Source organism: Tamandua tetradactyla, chromosome X (assembly GCF_023851605.1).
Source record: "Tamandua tetradactyla isolate mTamTet1 chromosome X, mTamTet1.pri, whole genome shotgun sequence".
Lineage (NCBI taxonomy): Eukaryota > Metazoa > Chordata > Mammalia > Pilosa > Myrmecophagidae > Tamandua > Tamandua tetradactyla.
This window is the reverse complement of record NC_135353.1, coordinates 101,055,678-101,078,670: the sequence shown is the minus strand read 5'-3', so window position 1 is coordinate 101,078,670 and position 22,993 is coordinate 101,055,678. Positions and strand designations below refer to the sequence as shown.

Genomic DNA, 22,993 nt, shown 5'->3' with positions numbered 1-22,993 from the left:
TCAGAGTTTTGTGGCAGAAAATGAAAAAAAGTCCCTTGTATGGATTAGAAAAAATATACAGAAGTATTAAACTTCCCCACCTAGGAAATTCCTGCTGTTCTCTCAAGCAATAGGGGTTCCCAATTTAGTAAGCTAAGCCTTCAATCTTGAGGCTTGCCCTTATGAAATTTATTTCTGTAATGGCAAACTAAGCCTCCTTAAAATTAATGCCTAAGAGTCACCGCCAGGAAAAACCTCTGTTGTTGCTCAGATGTGGTGTCTCTATCTAAGCCAAACTCTGCAAATAAACTCATTAACTTCCCTTCTACGTGGGACATGACTTCCAGGGGTGTATGTAAGTCTCCCTGGCAACATGGGACAGAAATTCCAGGTGAGTTGGGACCCAGCATCAAGGATCGAGAAAACCTTCTTGACCAAAAGGGGGAAGAGAGAAATGAGACAAAATGAAGTATCAGCAGCTGAGAGATTTCAAACAGAGTTGAGAGGTTATCCTGGAGGTTATTATGCATTATACAGATATCCCTTTTTAGGTTATGGTGTATTGGAGTGACTAGAGGAAAGTACCTGAAATTGTAGAGCTGTGTTCCAGTAGCCTTCTTTCTTAAAGATTTTTGTATAATGACAGAGCTTTTATAATGTGACTGTGTGATTGTGGAAACCTTGTGTCTGATGCTTCTTTTATCTAAGGTATGGACAGATAAGTAAAAAATATGGATAAAAATAAATAATAGGGGGAGGAAGGCTAAAATAAATTGGGTAGATGGAAATACTAGTACCCAGTGAGAGGGAGGGTTAAGGGGTATGGTACGTATGAATTTTTTATTTTTTCTTTTTCTGGAGTGATGTAAATGTTCAAAAAAATGATCATGGTGATGAATACACAACTATGAGATGATATTATGAGTCATTGACTGTACACCATGTATGAAATGTTTGCATGTTTGTATGTTGTTTTATCAATAAAATATGTTTAAAACATAAGTAATATTATTTTAATAGGACATTAAAAAGGTTTAAGAGGAATCTACAATCTTTGCCATTTCTGCTGGGAATATCAATTTCTTATATCCTTCAATGTTTGTCAAGTAAAACAAATGCCTAGAAGTCTCTAATGAAAACGTTGCTGATGGACATGTCAACAGTATTTACTTTGACAAAGAGCTGATTCCAATTTACTACTCTTTCTCTTTCATTATTATAAAGGTATTCTTTCCTGGGACATTTCTTTTTCAGTGCAGAATAATTTATCTTACTTTTCTTATGTACTGCATGACATAGTCCCTTGCACATAGTAGGTGCTCATAAATAGTTGCTTCATTGGGTCAGTATAAATTCTGTATTGATCCATTAATTCATGTTTCTCACTTATTTAACAGAGGGTAAACAATGTGGGGCTCAGACTCCTCAAAGATTTGCTCAGCTACCCTGAGGGCTGAGAGGGCTTAGTTATAGCTGTAGCAAATTCAAGATACATTTTTATGCACAGACACAATAGTTAAGCTAAGCTTAGCTTAATAATAGGACATGGCACTAATGGAATGAGGGACAAGTGTGAAATTCCAACACTTTCCACTTAGTGGAGAGAAACTCCACTTCAAGCCCAAATCTCATAAGGTACTCTTAAGGAGACCTCCATTCTGTGGAGACAGTTATTAACTGACATAGGTTCATAATATAATCTCCTATGTTCCCCCACCATTTTTAACATAATTTTTTTAATAGGAAGGTTCAAACAACAGGAAGTACAAAAAAACTACATAGTGACAAGTATTTCCCCTGAATCCTTGTCCCACATCTGGCCAGTTTCCACTCCCAAAATAGGTAACCACTGTTCTTTTTTTTTTTTTTTAATGTAACCGTCCATAATTTCTTTTTGCATTGTTATGTCATCTTTATTCAGGAAGGATTGAACATATATTAAATCCCATTGTTTTATAAAGTATATTTTCTTTCTATTATGGTTGAAAGTAGATTAATCTTTGTGTAAACAGTTAAACATAATTCATAAATAACATTCATACCTCTGTCAGAGTTGCCCTCTAAGACTGCAATCTTGAACATATAAAACTGTGTGAAGACATTTGTATGATCATGTTGCTCAGCTTCTGTTACTGCCTCTTTGGCCTGAAAAGAGAAACATTGGGTCTATTTTATAAAAGCTATAAGGAAGTCCTTACTATATTTTACCAATATCAACAGCATAGTTACTGTGGCTGAAGGTTATTCACAATGAAAGTACATCAGTCTAAGAAAACCCTTTAAAGAAGTCTTGTTATTTAGGTCTTTTTTAATTTCTCTTGGCAATGTTTTATAATTTTCAATGAACAAGTCCTTTGCCTCCATTTATTCCTAGGTATTTTATTCTTTTAGATATTACAATGAATTAAATTGTTCTTTTAATTTCCATTTCAGATTGTTCGTTGAAGGTGTAGAGAAACACAATTGATTTTTAAGTGTTAATTTTGTAGCCTGCAACTTTGTTGACCTTTGTATGTTCATGCTAGGAATTTTCTCGTGGACCCTTTGGAATTTTCTATAAAGGATCATGTCTTCTGCAAATAGAGATAGTTCTATTTTTTCATTCCCAATTTGGATGCCTTTTATTTCCTTTCCTTGCCTAACTGATCTTGCTAGAGCTTCTAGTACAATGTTGAATAGCAGTGATGAAAATGGGTATTTTTGTCTTGTTTCTGACTTTAGGGGAAAGGTTTTTAGTCTTTCACCATTGAGTATAATGTTAGCTGTGGGTTTTTCATATATGTGCTTTATGATGTTGAGGAAATTACCTACTATTCCAGTTTTCTGAGTGTTTTTATCATGAAAGGGTGCTGAATGCTGATAAATGCCTTTTCTGCATCAATTGAGATAACATGACTTTTTCCTTCATTCTGTTAATGTGGTGTATTACATTGATTTTCTCATGTTGAACACTATTAAGCACATATTTTGTGGTTTTTTTTATCATGTTTGTGTTTTTATTTTATAATAAAGATATTTTTTTTAAAATAAATGTTTTCCTGGAGCCTAAAACCAGCAAGAAAAAATTTGAACTGAAATTTTGAAAAAGATACCATATATAGTACCCACAAATATGAAATACTTAGAATAAATTTTATAAAATATGTACCAATCCTCTACATTAAAAAATTTCAAAAGTTCACTGAGAGACATTAAAGAAGATCCAAATAAGATGGGAGACATACAAAGTATATTACCAAAAGACTCAAAATTGTAAAAATGTCCATTTCTCTCAAATTAATACATATATGTAATATAATAAAGAACTTAGCTGGTCTTTATCCTGGTTCCTAGAAGTAACCTCTATATCCTTTGAATCTCCAGCAATAGGTGTGTCTTTTATTATTCATGGTTGGTCCCCCTTAGACATATAAATAGTTTATGCTAAGGAGATGATAGGGTATGGCTTATAGTCTTAGAGAGGAGGGATGCTGGTCAGACCAGAAAGGCCAACCATGTGATTAGGGGTTGGTGTGTTGAGTCAGATCTTATCAATTTGACCTTCCAGAAAGGAGAGGGAGGCAATTCAAACATGTGGGCACTGATTCCACCAATTATACCTACATAATACATAATGAAGTCCTATATAAACTCTGGACAATTAAGGCTCAGGTGAGTTTTCATGATTGAGAAGATACAAATGGGAGAGTTGAATTTTCCCCCTTTCTCGCTGTCCCCCTGAGGGGACTTTGCAAATACTTTTTTATTCATTGTTCAAATCACTCTGGGATTTATCGGGGTATCACTCTGGACAAATCTACAAAATCTCAGGCCCTATTCAAGGTTCCATGTACTTATGGTGTTCAATTAAACTTTTCCATACAAATTATATTAGGAAATACACTAGTCAAAATATAAATTTTGCACCAAATAAACATTTTTTTTGCTTTAGTCTCACACATAAGTTAAAATTTTAATATACGAATTACTATTTATTTTTAACACTCTGCAATACCGACATTCTTTTGTTCTTCATGCAAAATGTTTTTTAATTTGTACATTTAGTCACTATCACTGTACACTCTAGGTATTCCTAGATTATACCAGCTCAGTCTTTATCTCTATATTTCCTTCTGGTTTCATTTGTACCCCCAGCCCTCCTCCCTGTATCATTCTCACAAGAGTATGGAACAACTTTATATCAATAAATGAGATAAGTTAGATGAAATAAACAATTCCTTGAAAGATACTAATTACGAAATCTGACTGTAAAAGAAAAAGAAAATCAGAATAGCAATGTATCTATTAAAGAGACTGAATTTTTCATTTAAAGGCTTCCCTCTCATTGGTGAATTCTATCAAGCATTCAAGGAAGAAATAACACCAACCCTACATAAAATCTTTCACAAAATAAGTGAAAGTGTTGAGGATTGAATCGTGTCCCCCATAAAAGGCACGTTTCAGGTCCCAACCCGAAGTCCTGTGGGTATGTACCCATTTATAAATAGGACCTTTGAAAATATTATTAGTTATGGTGTGCCCAAATTGAAGAGGTGAGTCTTAATCCAAGATGGCTGAAGTCCATATAAGCAAGGGAGATTGGAATAAAAGAAAGAAGTCATAGGGAGGAGTCAGAAGCCGGAACCCAGAAGAGAAAGGAGAAGATGCTACCATGTGTGACAGAACAGTCAAGTGTGACAGAAAAGCCAAGGAACACCAAAAGTTTTTGGCCAGCCAGAAGATACTAACCCCAGGAAGAAGTAAGCCTTATATAGCCCCTGAGACTGAGCCAATCAATTTCTATTGTTAAGTGAACCCATTGTATGGTCTTTGTTTCAGCAGCTAGGAAACTAGATAGAGGGAAACTCCACAACTCATTTTATGAGGCCAGCATGACCCTGTTAACAAAACTAGACAAAAATATTATAAGAAAATTATAATTATTATAAGAAATATTTTAAGAAAATTAGAACGCTATCCTTCATGAACATAGATGCAAAAACCCTTAATGAAGTATTAGTAAATTGCATCTAGTAATACATAAGCGTAATAACCATGATCAGGAATGCAAGGGTAGATTAACATTTAAAAACAAGTAAATATAATTAGTCAAATTTACAGACTACAGAAGAAAAATCATATAAACATCTCATAAATGCTGCAAAGGCATTTGACAAAGCTCAAAACCAATTCATGGGGGGGAGGTGCAAGGGTAGTACAGCGGTAGAATTCCTGCCTGCCATGCAGGAGAGCTGGGTTCGATTCCTGGCCCACGCACTTCCCAAACAAATAAAAAAACAAACAAACAAAAATTCAACAAATGGTGCTGCAAAAACGGGATACTCACATGGAAAAAGAATGAAATGTGACCCCTGCAATATAGTATATAAAAAAAATTCATGATAAAATCTCTCAGCAAACTGGTAACAGAAATGACGTTCTACAATCTGACAAAGAAAACCTACAAAAAACCTACAGCCAACATCATATTTAATGGTGAGAGATTGAATGCTTTTTCTCCTGAGATGGTATTTAATCACACGGCACACACATAAAGTTAACTTAAGATGGATCAGAGACCTAAACATAAAAGCTAAAAACTATAAAACTTCTATAAGAAAGTATAGGAGAAAATATTTTCAATCTTGCAATAAACACAAACTATAAGAAGAAAAAAATAACTTGACTTCATCAAAATTAAAACCTACAACACACCTACTAGAATAGTTAAAGTAAAAGAGACTGACAATACCAAATATTGGCAATGATGTGGATGAACTGGCACTTTCATCCTTTCCTGGTGGGAATATAAAATGGCACAATTGTTTTGGAAAATAACTTTGCAGTTTCTTATAAATTTAAAAATGTATTTACTATGTGACCCAACAACTCGACTTCTAGATATTTCCCCAAGAGAAATAAAAGCAAATATCTTCACAAAAACCTGGACCTAAATGTTCATAACAGCTTTATTCATAATGGCCTCAATGTGGAAACGATCAAAATATCCATCAACAGATAAATAGATAAAGAAATTGTGGTATATTCATTCAATGGGTATACTCAGCAATAAAAAGGAACAAACTACTGATAAATTCAACAACATGGATGATTTTCTAAAACATTATGCTGAGTGAAAGAAGCCAGATAAAGTACATAATGCATGATTGCATTTATGAGACACTATAGGGAAGATAAATCTAATCTACAGTGATAGTAAGCAAAGCAGTCATTGCCTAGGGCTGGAAGTAGAGTGTGGAAATTAACTAGAAAAGGGTAAAAGGGAATATTAGGGGGTAATGGAAATATTCTGTATCTAGACTGTGATAGTGCGCGCATCTGTAAAATCATCAAATCATACATGTAAAATGGGAACATTTTTGTATATAAATTATACCTCAATAAAGTTGATTTTTAAAAGAAATTAGTATAATGAGCCAAGTTTAAGGATACCTCGAGTTCTAAAATTCAATGAATTATGAACTTAGTCTTCCAAAAAGTCTTCTTTGACCCTTCTGGATTGTATCATGTTACACTGATATTTTAGAACAATATGGTCGGAAGAGATCTCAAAGTTCTATTAGTAAAACAATCCTTCTGATGCTTGAATCTTCTCTCTAATGTTCTCACAAAATAGTCATTCATCTGATTAAATTATCTTCAAGAAGAGGGAATACACTGTATCTTAAGACAACCCATTTCAGTTTTTGGATAGGTCTAATCATTAGAAAAGGTTTCCTTATAATGACCTAAAGTTTTACTCCTTGAAGGTCTCACCTATGGAAATATGCATGGAATAAACTTAATTCCTTTACTCTATGGCAATCATTTCAGAAGAAGAAAGCTATCTATATTCCCTCTAATCTTCCATTTTCTTCCACTGCAACCATTTCAGAAGATGAAAGCTATCTATAATTCCCTCCAATCTTTCATTTTCCAAGTGTAACATCCATAGTTCCTTTAATTATTCTTCAAATAAGATGGTTTTGAGTGCTCTGCCATCCTGAGTACCTTCCCCGGGTAGGTATTTTTCCTGAATCTATGAGATATTTACACGCTTTTTCAACATCCTTCTTCAAGAGTGTTGCCCCCTAATCCAACACAACAATACTTCAGGTATGATGGAACCAGAGCAGCAGAGACTACCACTTTTCTCCTGTTATTCTTTATATTTCTATTGTGCAACCTAATTTGAATTAACATTAAATGAGTAACAATTAACCTTTCCTCTCATGTTTTCTTAAGTGCTAACTTTCTTTTACATTATAGAGACTCGTGTGTGAAAGGTTATACCTGTGAAAGTGTTACAAAATCACTTCAAAATCAGTAACAATATAGTACAAACAGGGGCCACAGTGCCATCTAGTGAACATCACTATTTTACATCTGTCAGTCTGCAGATCACAAGTTCATTTTCCGTCCTATAATGGTAGGGCATGGGATTTGAACTTTATATGGTAAATAAAACCAGTATGTAACCAGGAAATGAGAGATGATTCTTTTTACTTTAGGTGATATAAATATTCTATAAATAGTCTCATCTTTTTGGCTGTCATAAATCTTACTGTCATATTGTGTGTGGTATGAGATTGTGCTTTAGTTTTATTAATCTATAGTAGTACTGATGACACCCATGTACCTAAACTGCAGTTGCAAGGTGAGGATGGGGATTATTAAACTGAGTTAAAGAGTACCCAATCGTGTATTACCATAACATTACAGACTATCACTAAAACAATTCATTATCTATTTCTCAACTAAAATTAAGGTTTTATTATTTGCAGCACAATCCTATTATATCAAGGTGTGATAAATTGCTTCTACACTTAGAACCCAGTATTATTTCCCCCATATTTAACTCCATTCAAGCTTATAATGTGTAGAAATCAAACATTTAAAAATCCTCAATAATAATAATATAGCAAAATTGGGGTACTATGCTTAAGATATTATAAACTGTCCAAAGACAAGAGTTTAGGTCTATGAAACTATATTGCCTAATACTGTCTCATACATTGGAGGAACTCAATGGCTAATGACAATAAAAAATTTTTAATATTTCAACAACTTAGAAAATAAATCAAAGAAATCACCTAAAAATAGCATTATCTCAAAACAATGTTACCAAATGTATGAACTAATGAATCTGTAAACTAATCTAATAAATATACAGAGGAATCTGTTCTTCAATTTTCTTTTTTTTTTTTAACATGGGCAGACACCAGGAATTGAATCCGGGTCTCCGGCAGGGCAGGACAGAACTCTGCCTGCTGAGCCACCGTGGCTCACTCTGTTCTCCAATTCTTTTGAAATGCTCAAATCAACTTCTGATCTATGATTCAGTATTTCATTTTAAAGCAAATTCAAATAAAATGTGTTGCCCTTCCCAAAGAGAAAGGTGCTAAGCTAGAGAAAAGAATAGTGGGGGTGATTTTAAAATAATATAATCTCACTCAGTTCTGTTATCAGAAGACACAGATTTAGATCACTATTAATTTCCAATTCTGCATAGCAGCAAGGACAGAAATAGCAAGAATGAATGAAATTCCTATATCAGAGGAAACGAACTGACAGGGACTTACTGAGCCTCTGTTACTTTTTTTTAAAGAAAAATGATTAGGTTTTCTTAACTAAAATATCAGAACATAGCATACATTCTAAATATAATAGTACCAAAATACATATATGCTTAGCTGTTAAAAGTAAATCTTATATGTAAGTAGTGTATTCTAGTTTTTTTAAAAATTGTGGCAATATATATTATATAATATATATATAATCATACAATATTTGTCTTTTTGTGTGTCTGGCTTCTATCTCAGCATGTTTTCAAGGCTCATAAATACTGTAGCATGTATTTGAGCGTCATGCCTTTTCATGGTTGAATCATATGCCATTGTATGTAAGTATCACATTTTATTTATCTGTTAATCTGTTGATAGACATTTGGTTTGTTTCCACCTTTTGACTATTGTGAATAATGCTGTTTTGAACATTGGTGTACAAGTAACTTTTTGAGTAACTGCTTTCAATTCTTTTGGATATATACCTAGAAGTGGAATTGCCAGATCATGACAATTCAATGTTTTGAGGAACCACTATATTGCTTTCCACAGTGGCTGTACCATTTTTCATTCTCACCAGCAATGAACAAGGGTTCCAATTCCTCTACAACATCATCAGCATTTGTTCTGTGTGTGTTTTTTTTTTTAAATAATACCCAATCTAGTAGGTGTGAAGTGGTATCTCAATGTGGTTTTGATTTGCATCTCCCTAATGGCTTATGATGTTGAGTATCTTTTCATGTGCTTATTGGCCATTTATATATTTTCTTTAGAGAAATGTCTTTTCAAGTCCCTTGTCCATTTTTAATTGGATTTTTTTGTCTTTTTATTGCTGAGTTGTAGGAGTTCTATATATATTCTGGACCTTAAACATTTAAATGATTTCAAAATATTTTCCCCCATTCTATAGGCAATCTCTTTACGTTATTGATAATGTCCTTTGATCCATAAGTTTTTTATTTTGATGAAGTTCAATTCACCTGTCTTTCTTTTTTCTTTGTGATTGTGGTGTCATAGCTAAGAATCCATTGCCTAATACAAGGTCCTAAAGATTTTTCTCTATGTTTTCCTCTAAGAGTTTTATGGTTTTAGTGCATATATTTAATTGATCCATTTCGATTTAATTTTTAAAGAGGATATGATAAAGGTAGGGGTTATCCCCTACCTTTAATTAGTCTAATAATGAGACTAATTATTCATTAATCCTGGATTTACAAGCCTACTTCCATTCAAAGAAGAAGGTGATGATCAACATCTCCCCTGCCATTATTTCTACCTTGTAAGTGGTCACTCCCAAACTGTCACTTGTTACCAAGAATCTGTTACTATTTTTTAATGTAATGAGTGCCTACATTAGGAAATATGCTGCATGCCAGGGAAAACAAAGATAATACATGGTCCCTGTCCTCTAGGAGGTTGCAGTCTAATAGGGGACTATAAGACAGGTATACAAATAACAAAAATATAGGCAGAACATAAGTGCCTACTTATAAACAAAACTGTTATGAAGCCTTGGAATAAGGACAATACTAGGTTAATATTTAGGAAGCTAAGACTGTCATTAGGAATTAGGCTTTGAAAAGGGGATTTTAAAGAGTAGGGATGCAGAAAAGAGAGAATTTGCAATACAGAAGCATGTAAAATGGTAGAGAGGTAGAAAAGCATAAATCATGGTTAGGAAGCAGTAGGTACTTCATTTGAGGGCAAAAAGCATTCATATAAGTGAAATAAAATAGGATTTATTTATAGATTCTGGAGGGCTTTGACTACTAAAGAATTTGGATTTACAGGAAGCCATTGAAGATAACTGAGAAAGAGATGATAATCAGTTAGATGATTTCAATAGTCTTAGATGTAATAAGGGCTTAGATGTAATAAGGGCTTTGGCTAGTGATATAAAGATGGAAGAAGAGTCAACTGGTAAAAATATTTCAGGTACAGAATTGACCAGACTTGGCACATGATTGTACACGGGAAAGTTCAAGCATTCAGTGAAAGCAAATACTTGGATTAAAAGGTCATTCTTTCACTTTCTAGGTTCTTATCTCTTCCCTTTCCAATTACTCTACAAGATGTCCAAGTAATTGATGCATCATCAGAACAAAATTCTAAACTGTAGAAGAGATGAAAGCTGGTGATAGAGTGATCTCAAAGTAACTGGGACATTTATTCCTTGAGTATCATATAGTATGCACATATTGGAGGGCAATGGCTTCTGGAAGAACAAGGATCAGGAAGGACAAGTCAGAAGGACAAGTATGGACGCAGATGAAATAGGAAGGTTCTCATTGCCTTTTGAGTTTTAATGATGGGTTTAGGGGAAAATTTTGTAATTAAGAGTAGTGATTCCAGACAGGTTCTTTGAAGGTTTGTTTATCTGACTAAATACTTTGGAATTTATTTTTAAAAATATGTGCTCTTTAGTTTGCATGTTACACAGTCTTAGTCCTGGAAGAGGAGTTGTAATGTTATTTACTATATCACATTTCTTCACAGGATATCATTTAAACTATTTCAGAAAGATACTTGCCTACTGTTTTCTTAAAGAACTGTAAAGAAGGTGCTCAAACAGCTTTTGTAACTTCCATGATTTATGACACAATGGATTTAACTACAGCAGTCCAGGCAGACTAGGAAGGAACTGGACCTGGAACTAGACATGCCAATTAAGGAATGGACAAATCCACAGGCCAAGGGAGGATGTCTAATCAGTTAGTCAAGATAAAAAGGAAGAACACAGAAGCAGACATTGTACTAGGCTCTGAGGTTACTGGGACAAACAGGATATGGTTGCTTTCAACTCAGCCAAGCAGCAGGCATCAGGGTATCTTAATTGGCAAATAAGTAAAGCATGGCAATGGAGAAAATTTAAGTGTTGGAAACATTCCACAAACCAGGTACACAGACAGCTGGCATCACACAAAAACATTAGAAGGGAGCAGGGCTTTCAACCACAGAGATTGGTGCTCATAGGTAGGACTCAAATCTTTAAGGCAAAGTGGTAGGTAGAAAGACTAGAAAAAGCAGGGTAGGACTTAAAACCTAATAGACTATAACATGAGACTATTTTTAAGAGTGGAGCTCATGTTACCAAAAGGAAGTAGGGGTAGCTATACTAACATCAGATAAAATAGACTTTAAATGTAAAAAGACACTATACATTAGTAGAAGAGGCAATTAACCAAGAAGAAATAGCAATCATAAATGTCTATGCTCCCAGTCAAGGAGCTCCAAGTACATAAGACAGACATTGGCAAAAATGAAGGGAGCAATATATGTTTCAACAATAATAGTAGGAAACATCAATATACTATTCTGCTCTATAAACAGAACAACCAGTCAGAGAATCAACAAGAAAATAGAGAAGTTAAACAATTTGAGAAATGAATTAGACCTAGCAGACACATATAGTTCGTTACACCCTAAAACACCAAGATATACATTCTTCTCTAGTGCTCATGGAACATTCTCCAGGATAGATCACATGCTGGGGCACAAAACAAGTCTTTAAAAATTTAAAAACATTGAAATGATTCAAAGCACTTTCTCTGACCACAATGGAGTGAAGCTGGAAATCAATAACCATCAAAGAACAAAAACATTCACAAATAAATGGAGATTATATTCTTAAACAATGAGTAGGTCAAAGAAGAAATAGCTAGAGAAATCAGTAGCCATCTGGAGACGAATGAAAACGAGAATACAACATATCAGAACTTACGGGATTCAGCAAAGGCTGTGTTGAGAGGAAAATTTGTTGCCCTAAATGCCTATATTTAAAAAGAAGAAAGAGCAAAAATTGAGAAAGAACTTGAGAAAGAATAGCAGATTACCCCAGCAGATTAACCCCAAAGCAAACAGATGAAGAGAAATAAAGATTAAATCAGAGTTAAATGAATGGGAGAATAAAGAACAATAGAAAGAATAAAATCAAAAGTTGGTTTTCTGAGAAAATCAATAAAATCTATGGGCCACTAGCAAGGCTGACAGAAAAAATAAAGAGAGAGAAGATGCAAATAAACAAAATCAGAAATGAGAGGTGGGTCATCACCACAGATCCTGAAGAAATAAATAAAATCAAAACAGGATACGATGAACAACTATAAACCAACAAACTAAGCAACTTAGATGAAATGGACAAATTCCTGGAAACACACAAACGAGCTATACTGACTCAAGAAGCAACAGAAGATATCAACAAACCAATCACAAGCACAGAGATTCCAAATAGTCATTAAAAATCTTTTTACAAAATAAAGCCCAGGGCCAGTGGCTTCACAGGGGAATTTTATCAAATATACTGAAAAGAACTAACTCCAACCCTGCTCAAGCTTTTCTAAAAAACTGAGGGAAAAAGAACACTACCTAATTCATTTTATGAAGCTAACATCAGTTTAACACGAAAACCGGGTAAAGATGCTACAAGAAAGGAAAACTACAGACAATCTCCCTAATGAACATGAATGCAAAAATTCTCAACAAAATATTAGCAAATCGAATCCAACAGCACATTAAAAGAATTACACACCACAACCAAGTGGGGTTTATACCAGGAATGCAAGAGTGGTTCAACACAAGAATATCAGTTAACGTAATACAGCACATTAACAAATCAAAAGGGAAAAAATAACAGGATCATCTCGATTGATGCTGAAAAAGCATTCGACAATATTCAACATTCTTTTCTGATAAAAAACACTTCAAAAGATAGGAATCAAAGGTAACTTCCTCAACATGATAAAAGGTATATGTGAAAGACCCATTGACAGCATATACTCAATGGTGAGAGGCTGAAAGCTTTCCTCTCAAGAATGGGAATGAGAAAAGGATGCCCTCTGTCACTTCTATTGATCAACATTGCACTAGAAGTGCTAGCGAGAGCAGTTAGGCAGGAACAAGAAATAAAAGGCATCCAAATTGGAAAGGAAGAAGTAAAAATCTCATTATTTGCAGATGACATCAGATAATACTTGGAAAATCCTGAGAAATCTATAGCAAAGTTACTTGAGTCAATAATAAACAAATTCAACAAGGTGATGGGATATAAAATGAATGTGAAAAATAAGTAATATTTGGATACATGAGCAATGACCTAACTGAGGAGTCAATTAAGGAAAAAATTCCATTCACAAGAGCAACTAATAGAATCAAGTCTCTAGGAATGAACTTAACTAGGGATGTAAAGGACGTGTACATAGAGAACTACAAAACATTGTTAAAAGAAATAAAAGAACATCTAAATAGGTGGAAAGACATTTCATGCTCATGGATAGGAAGATTAAATGTAGTTAAAATGTCAATTCTACCCAAGTTGATCTACAGATTCAATGCAGTACCAATTAAAATTCCAACAACCTACTTTGAAGACATGGAAAAGCTACTTACCAAATTCATCTGGAAGAGAAAGAAACCCCGAATAGCTAAAAGCATCCTAAAAATGAATGAAGTGGGAGGATTAATATTCCCTGATTTTAAAATTTATTATAAAGCCACAGTGGTCAAAACAGCATGGCACTGGCGCAAAGACAGAAGTATTGACCAATGGAATCGAATAGAGAACACAGAAACAGACAACCAAATCAATGGTAAACTGATCTTTGGCAAGGCCCCCAAAATCCACTGATCTGGTACAAAAGACTCTTTTCAGTGGGCATAGGAGAACTGGATATCAATAGCCAGACAAATGAAAGAAGACCCTTACCTTACACCCTATAAAAAATTAACTGAAATTGGATCAAACACCTAAATATAAGAACTAGCACCATAAAGCTCCTAGAAGAAAATGTAGGGAAACATCTTCAAGATCTAGTAATAGGGGGTAGCTTCCTAGACTTTAAACCGAAAGCACAAGCAACAAAAGAAAAAATAGATAAATGGGAACTCTGCAAAATCAAATGCTTCTGTGCCTCAAAAGACTTAGTTAAAAAGGTGAAGAGGCAGCCAACTCAATGGGAGAAAATATTTGGAAATCACACATTGGATAAGGTTTGATATACTGTATACATAAAGAAATCATACAATTCAACAACAAAAGAATAAGCAACCCAATTATAAAGTGAGCTAAAGATATGAATAGATATTTTTCTGAAGAGCAAATACAGATGGCTAAAAAGCACATGAAGAGATGCTCATTCTCATTAGGTATAAAGGAAATGCAGATCAAGACTAAAATGAAATACCACTTCACACCTATAAAAATGGCTACTATTAAACAAATAGGAAACTACAAATGTTGGAGAGCATGTGGAGCAACTGGGACACGTATGCACTGCTAGTGGGAATGTACAATTGTTACAGCTGCTATGGAAGACACTCTGGTAGCTCCTCAGACAACTAAATATCCAGTTGCCCTATGATCTGGCAATACCACTATTTGGTATATACCCAGAAGAGATGAAAGCAGTGACACAAACAGACATTTGAACACCAAGTTCATAGCAACACTATTCACAATCGCCAAAAGATGGAAACAGTCCAAGTGCCCATCAACATTACACAGCAGTAAGACAAAGTGATGTCCTGAACCACATGACAAGATGGATGATCCTTGAGAACATAATGCTGAGTGAAATAAGCCAGACACAAAAGGATAGATACTGTATGATTCCACTGTTATGACCATGATAAAATCAGAGGCTTATAATATAGAATACAGGGGACCTAGAGATACACAGAAGGTTGAGATGGGTAAATAGTGTGCTAATGATGTTGAACTTAATGGTAAGGGCATAGATAGAAGTGAAGGCAGTTTACTGGTGTTCTATACATATCACCATACTGAAGGTGAACATGACTGAAAGGGGTTATATAGACTCAAGTGTCTCACTGATTAACACTACAAATATAAATAAGTTCTTGCATAAACTACTGCAAAGGTATGGACCTTGTACAAAGGATTTATAATTAAGGAGTATTGGGGGGAAATGCTATCATATGCTATGGGCTATGTTTAATAGCAAAAAATCAACAGTTCTGCAGCAATAGCAGGGATACATAAAAGGGGAGGGACAAGAGTTAGGGGGAGGTTTGGATTTTCTATTTGCTGAAGGTGTGTTTATTGGTTATCTTTTTCTTGGGAACAATGAAATTATACAAAATTGAAAGTGATGAACTGTTGACTTTGGACATTACACATGAGAACCAGGAGGTGGAGGGGGCTGAAAGATGCACCGACTGAGAAGTAGACTGGTGAATGATGGTGTAAACATATGATCGAACACGGTGCTGCAATAAAAAGGAATGAAGTTGTGAGGCAGGTAATGATGTGAGTGAACCTGTGGGACGTTTGGTGAGGCAAAATAAGCCAGAAACAAAAGAGCAAATATTGTTATGATCTCATTTAGAAAATACTTATAAGAAAAGTGGGGCAAAATTGTAAGCTCTTATAGCAGTCACATTTAGTATGGAGTGGTAATTGTTATTTCTGGATTTTGAGGGGCTGTTTTATATATGTATAACCTGGTATTTAGAGATAAAAATGAAGCTAACTGGGTCAGGATTAAGGTAATTCAGAACACAGGGTAAGGAAAACATTGCCTATATTTTAGAACTTCACCTATTCTTTGAGACCAAAGGAAGAAAGTTCTATTATGTCCAGAACCTAAATTTTCTGTAGTACCTAATTTAACTCAACCTGTCTGGATAGATCATTTAAACAATCCAAACACAGGGTCCCTAGAATAAGAATGAGAGCCTTTAATCCTGTATGGCTTAATATAATGCTTGGATACATCCCAGAGTATATTAAGCAGATAATGAAAAACATTGACAGAGTCCCATGAGAGATGGGAGAAAAATTATGGAACTATTAAACCTTAAGACTGGGGAAACCCTGGATACTTTCCAAAACTTTGGGACACCCAAATCAATAGGCCAAGCCCTTGATCTTGAGGCTTGCTCTTGTGAAGCTTATTTAGGTAGCAGAGAAGCTTAGCCTACCTATAGGCATGCCTAAGAGTTACTTCTGGAGGACCTCTTTTGTGGCTCAGATGTAGCCTCTCTTTCTCTAAGTCCAATTTTGCAAGTGAAACCATTGCCCTCCCTGCTACGTGGGACATGACATCCAGAGATGAAAGTTTCCCTGGTGGCATGGGAGAACTCCCAGGGACGAACCTGGTCCTGGTACCAAGGGATCAACAATGCCATCCTGATAAAAATGGGGAAGAGAAGCCTAACAAATAAGGTATCAGTGGCTGAGAAAGTTCAAATAGAGTTGAGAGGTTACTTTGGAAGTCACTCTTGCATGCTTCAGTTAGACATTGCTACCTATCATAACTTGCCAAATCCCAATCAAAACCATTCCTGCCAATATTAAAGAATATCTAGGGTATTACATAAGATTTTTCAGAGGTTCTGTGTACTAGGGTAAGTTTCCAAAACTCTCATCTCCAGATGGGTCCATGGATCAGGTAAGTCCTGAAATGCAGAGGGGCCAGCCTTTCCAGAACATCAACTAGTTCTATCCCCCTATCCCATATTATTGACAGCCCTTCCAACATGAAAGAGTTAGAATGGGCATTGCCCAAACACCCCTAAAGAGTGGGATAAAGATCAAATGTGATGGTGGAGTTATACAGAGGAGGTCGAGTTTAATAAATGAGTATGAGTGCTGAATCATTATACTGATAATTCTTTTAGCCTACAGTACCTTAGAGCAGCTAGAAATAAAAACCTAAAATTGTGGAATTGTCACCCATATGTTTTAGTTTGCCAAGGCTGCCAGAATGCAACACACCAGAGATGGACTGGCTTTTAATAAAGAGGGATTTATTTAGTTAAAAATTTACATTTCTTCAGAGGAATGGTAGCTAACTTTACACAGGAAGTTCTCTCTCTCTTACACAGGAAGGCACAGGGTGATTTCTGCTGCCCTTCTCTACCAGCTTCTGGGTTCCCATAGCTTTCTTCGGGGTGATTCCTTTGTACATCTCCAAAGGTCTGGGCTAAGCTGCGAGTGCTGAGATGAGGTATGCCGAGCGGGCTGTGCTGCCTTGAGCTCTCTCATTTAAGTATCCAGCCAATTAAACTAAACATCACTCGTTGCAGGAGGCACTCCCCAAGCCGACTGCGAATGCAATCAGTGACAGATGAGCTTCACATGTCAATGGCTCAGGTCCACAGCAATAGAACTAGGCACCTTCACCTGGCCAAGTTGACACCTGAACCTAATTCCCATGCCACACCAAACTGTAAAATCCGTTCTACAACTAATTGTTGCAATGTACTTTGAAATTTATTGCTTTTGTGTATATATGTTATTTAAAGAGAAGGAGGAGTATAACAGAGAAGATAGAATTTAACAAATGAGTATGACTGCTGAATAATTATATCAATATTTATGTTGTTCTCCAGTGTCTTGGAGTAGCCAGAAGAAAAAATGAAAAATTGTGGATCTGTAACTCATACCAAACTTTAACCCATATTAAATTTTAAAATTTGTTCTATAACTACTTGTTAAAATGTACTTCAAAATTTATTGCTTTTTTGTATATATGTTATATTGCACAACAGAACATCAAACGAGTAGATGCTCAGGCATAGGGAGCTCACTGGGATGCAATTCCCATAACAGGAATACAAGGTAACTAGATATAGTATACTGAGGCTTGAAGTAGCACTTCTTAAATTTCCTTTAAGTAGTGTAAATTTTGGTCCTAGAGCTTATTTTAGGGCTAAGTCTATAATTGGGGGTTCAACTGGTGTCAGGAATAATGAAGGGAAGAATTTACCTTAAAATTTAATCTGCTTCAAAGGACAATATTGCAAGGGGTTAGTAGCAGATAATTTTGTTTATGAGTTCCAATGACATATTACCTTTCAATAAGGTGCAAAAAATAACAGTAAATAACAGAATCAATGTTTTTCCAAATTCTTTCTCCCTTTTGGAAGTTCATACAATGTTTAGAATATTCAAATTAGGAAAATAACTATTTGATTTTGTCTTATATGAAGGAATTGCCAGATTTGCTAACCTAACAGCCAAGAAGTCACAACATTGCATCTAACTCTCTGCCACTGAACACTACTGTCTGAAAAACAGATGAATCAACAGACCTTATCAAGTTGTTTCAAATGCAAGTAACAGGAAGCCATGTTCCTCTGCAGCTTGGCCAAGTCCAGATCCGTTTGATCACATGCATAAAACCTCAGAGAATAACAGTACCAGTGTAGGGCATCAACGTAATTTTGTGCCTAAAGTTTTTAAAAAACAAACAAAATTACATAGAAACCTAACTTTGACTCTAATTTTTACAAGTCACTTCCAGGAACAAATAAAATGGTATTGTTTTCTCCTTTAGGTAACCAAAGCATGCTTTCTAGTTGAACTCTAAGTGCATTCTATTATCAGTCTCAATCAGTATAATTTTTAGATAAAGTATCAATCAATGCTGCTGTTTTTTCTACATATCGGAAATTTCACATATGGGATGAAGAGTCTGAGACGTTGGTAAATCACCTCAGAAAAGTCAAAATCCAATTAAAAATGTATTAAAGCAACAATATTAAAATATTAAAAGAGAATAACCATGGGTGCACGGGTGGTTCAATGGTAGGAATGCTCACTTTTCATGCAGGAGACCCGGGTTTGATTCCTGGACCATGCACCTCCCCCCCAAAAAAAATAAATAAAAGAGAATAGCCATAATTCACCAAGAACAGCTTTTCTCAGTTTTCTATGTTCCGTTTCAATCTTTATTCTTTTGTATATTTACATAGTTGCAATCATAGCTTATACAAAATTTAATGCTCTATTCTTTCCGTTTAACTTTATATTGTAAATATTAATCTCTGTTGCTAAGCAGTCTTCATGAGCATCAAATTTTAAAACATTTTTGTATTATGAAGTTTAATATATACAAAAGCAATAAAGTTCTAAGCACATTATAACAACTAGTTATAGAACAGATTTCAGAGTTTGGTATGGGTTATACTTCCACAATTTTAGGTTTTTCCTTCTAGCAGCTTCAAAACACTGAAGACTGAAAGAATTTTCAATATAATGATTCAGCAGTCATAAATCCTATCTTCTCTGTTATAACTCCTCCTCCTTTGATCCTTCTCCCAATATTTAAGGTATTTGAGCTATGCCCATTCTAATTTTTTCATGTTGGAGAGGGGTGTCCATAATATGGGATGGGGTACGGAACTAGCCGATATTCTTGGAGAGGCTGGCCCCCCTGGATGTCAGGACTTATCTAGCTTAGGATCACACCTGAATGCCATAGGTTAATGGAAAGTAATCTTAGTATCTGTAACTTTTGAACACTCTCAGATAAAGCCCTAGGTGTTCTTTAGGGTTGACAGGAATAGTTTTGCTTCAGGTTTGGCAAACCCGGGTAATTAGCAATATCTAACTGAAGATGGTGTAAGAGTAGCCTCCAGAATAGCCTCTCAACCTGATGTGAACTCTCTTAGCCACTGATAGCTTATTTTGTTACATTTCTTTCCCCCCTTTTTGGTCACGAAGGCGTTGTTGATCGTACAGTGCCAGGGCAAGGCTCAACCCTGGGAGTCATAGCCCATGTTGCCAGGGAGACTTTCCCCCCTGGATATCACGTGTCATGTTGGGGGACGATAATACTTTTACTTGCAGAGTTGGGCTTAGAGAGAGGCCACATCTAAGCAACAAAAGGGGTTTCTGGAAGTAACTCTAAGGCATAACTATATGTAGATTTAGCTTCTCCACGACGGAAATCAGCTTCACAAGAGCAAGACAGGTATCAATTTTAAGGGACACATAATATTTAACAAAGATAACATACCACAATTTTCTTAACGTTGACCTTAGATTTCTTTTACAGGAATATTTAAATTACGCATTTATATTCATATTCATATTGGTTGAGTTGTAATAAGTTGTTTCCAAGAATTAATCCATTTCACCTAGCATCAAGTATATGTGTAGAGTTGTTCCTAGAATTTCCTCACCCTTTCTATGTGTGAGGGGTCTGTAGTGATATTCCCTTTCATTCCTGATATTAGGAATTTCTGTCATCTCTATTTCTTTGCCAGTCTTGCTAGAGTTTTGCCAATTTTATTGATGTTTTCAAAGAACCAGCTCTTTCTTTCATTGATTTTTCCTATTGTCTTCTGTCTTCAATTTCATTGATTTATGCTCTCAACTTTCTTATTTTCTTCCTTTAGGTTTCTATTGCTCTGTTTTTTCAAGCTTTCTATTTCTTCCTTAAATATTTGAAGCCATATGGACCTGTAGTTTTCGTGTTGCGGAGGTTTTTCTTTTTCTTTCTTTTTTTTAACGTGGGCAGGCACCAGGAATTGAACGTGGGTCTCTGGCACGACAGGTGAGAACTCTTGCCACTGAGCCATCGTGCCCACCTGATGCAGAGGTTTTTAAACAACATATTCGGTTTCTCTAATATAGAGGTATCCAGGATATTTCTTCCTTCTTGATTGACCTTTGGTAATCTGTGTTTTTTCAAGAAATTTTTTCATTTTATAAAAGATTGATTTATTGTTAATAGTATTTCTTATTATCCTTTTTTAATTAGAGAAGTTGTAGGTTTATAGAAACACCATGCATAAAATGCAGAGTTCCCATATACCACCTGTTCTGGTTTGCTAGCTACTGGAATGCAAAATACCAGAAACAGAACGGCTTTTAAAAGAGGGAATTTAATAATTCCCTTGTAAGTTGCAAGCTTACAGTCTATGGCCATGAAAATGTCCCAATTAAAGCAAGTCTATAAATACGTCCAAATTAAGGCACCTTCAAGAGTTAATGTTCACTCAAGAAAAGCCGATGAAGTTCAGGATTTCTCTCTCAACTGGAAAGGCACATGGTGAACTTGGCGATGTCTGCTAGCTTTTCCTCAAGAAACCGTCTTTGATAAAGCTCCCCCGGGGGCGATTTCCATCTTCATCTTCAAAAGTCTCTGGCTGTGTGGGCTCTCATGGTTCTAGCAGCTCTCTCCAAAATGCTTCCTCTTTAAAGGAGTCCCATAAATGAATCAAGACCCACCTGGAATGGGCGGAGTCACAACTCCATGGAAGCTATTTTAATCAAAAGTTACCACCCACAATTGGGTGGGTCACATCTCCATGGGAAAAATCAAAAAGCTCCCAACCAGCAATATTAAATAAAGATTAAAGGACATGGCTTTCCTGGGGCCCACTATAGATTCAAAGGAGCAGGCCACTCTATTAATTATTATTAATAGTTTTATTGATCTTTTCAAGGAAACATTTGTTTCACTGGGTTTCTCTAATGCTTTGTGCCTTTCTATTTCATTACTTTCAATGTTGATCTTTTAATTTCCTTTTTGGCCTTAACTTGAGTTTAATTTGGTCTTCTTTTTGTACTTTCTTAAGGTGGAAGGTGGTCACTGATTTGAGTCTTTTCTTTTCTAATATACACATTTAGAGCTATAAGGACTGCATTAGCAACATCCCACAAATTCAGTTATGATGTTTTAATTTTCATTAAGTTCAAAATACAGTCTAACTTTCATTTTAATTCATTCGGTGAGGCAAAGGTAATTGTGTTATTTAGTTGCCAAATATTTGGAGAATTTTCAAAGATCTTTGATATTGAGTTTCTAATAAAATTCCACTGTGCACAAAGAACATACTTTCTATGACTTGAATCCCTCTGAATTTATTGAGCCTTGTTTTATGGCCAAGAATAGAATATATTTTTGTAAATGTTCTGAGTGCACTGGAGAAGTTTATTCTACTGTGGGTGGAGAATTTTATTAATATCAATCAGATGAATTGGTTAACAATGTTGTTTCCTTCTATTATATGCTTGCAGTTTTATGCTTACTTGTTCTACAACTTATTTTTTTAATGCAAACTTTTTATTGAAGTATAGAATATATCATAAGTATTTGGCTTGAGAAATTTTTTACTAAGCGAACACTTCCCAAATTAAGAAATATACATAACCAACACTCCAGAAGTCCTTTTCTGGTTTATGGAAGTCATTTACATTGCACATTTATTCTACTGCTGTTTAGTTTTCCATTATTGTGAGTACACTCTACACTCCAAGTTATTTATCCATTCTACTGGGGATGAATACAGGGTAGTTTTCAGTTTGGGGCTATTATAAGTAGTTCTGCTATGAAGATTTTTATATGTGTCATCTGGTGAACACATGTATGCATTTCTTTATTTTTTTAACATTTTTTATTGTATAGTATAAGATATATATAAAGCAAAGAAATAAAAAAGCAATAGTTTTCAAAGCACTCTTCAACAAGTGGTTTCAGGACAGATCCCAGAGTTTGTCATGGGCTACCAAATTATCTTCTCATATTTTTCCTTCTAGCTGCTCCAGAATATAGGAAACTAGAGGGCTTAAATATTTTTTTATCACCACAATAGACTTTTTTTTCCTTCTTTTTAAAATGAAAAATAACATATATACAAAAAAGCTACAAATTTCAAAGCACAGCACCACAATTAGTTGTAGAACACATGTCAGAGTTTGAAATGGGTTACAATTTTAC

At 35.1% G+C, this 22,993-nt stretch overlaps 1 protein-coding gene across 3 annotated transcripts in view; it reads right to left on the bottom strand.

Annotated features, from left to right (window-relative positions):
- TEX11 (testis expressed 11) overlaps positions 1-22,993 on the bottom strand; it is a 483,245-nt gene that overhangs the window by 151,574 nt on the left and 308,678 nt on the right. For 2 of the 3 annotated variants that reach the window (XM_077147058.1, XM_077147059.1), the window contains exons 16-17: positions 18,576-18,713; positions 2,022-2,124 (exon numbers count right to left, since the gene is read on the bottom strand). In XM_077147058.1, coding sequence (XP_077003173.1) covers positions 2,022-2,124; positions 18,576-18,713 — 241 coding nt within the window. The remainder of the gene's footprint in view (positions 1-2,021; positions 2,125-18,575; positions 18,714-22,993) is intronic. The other variant, XM_077147060.1, reaches the window with a different exon arrangement.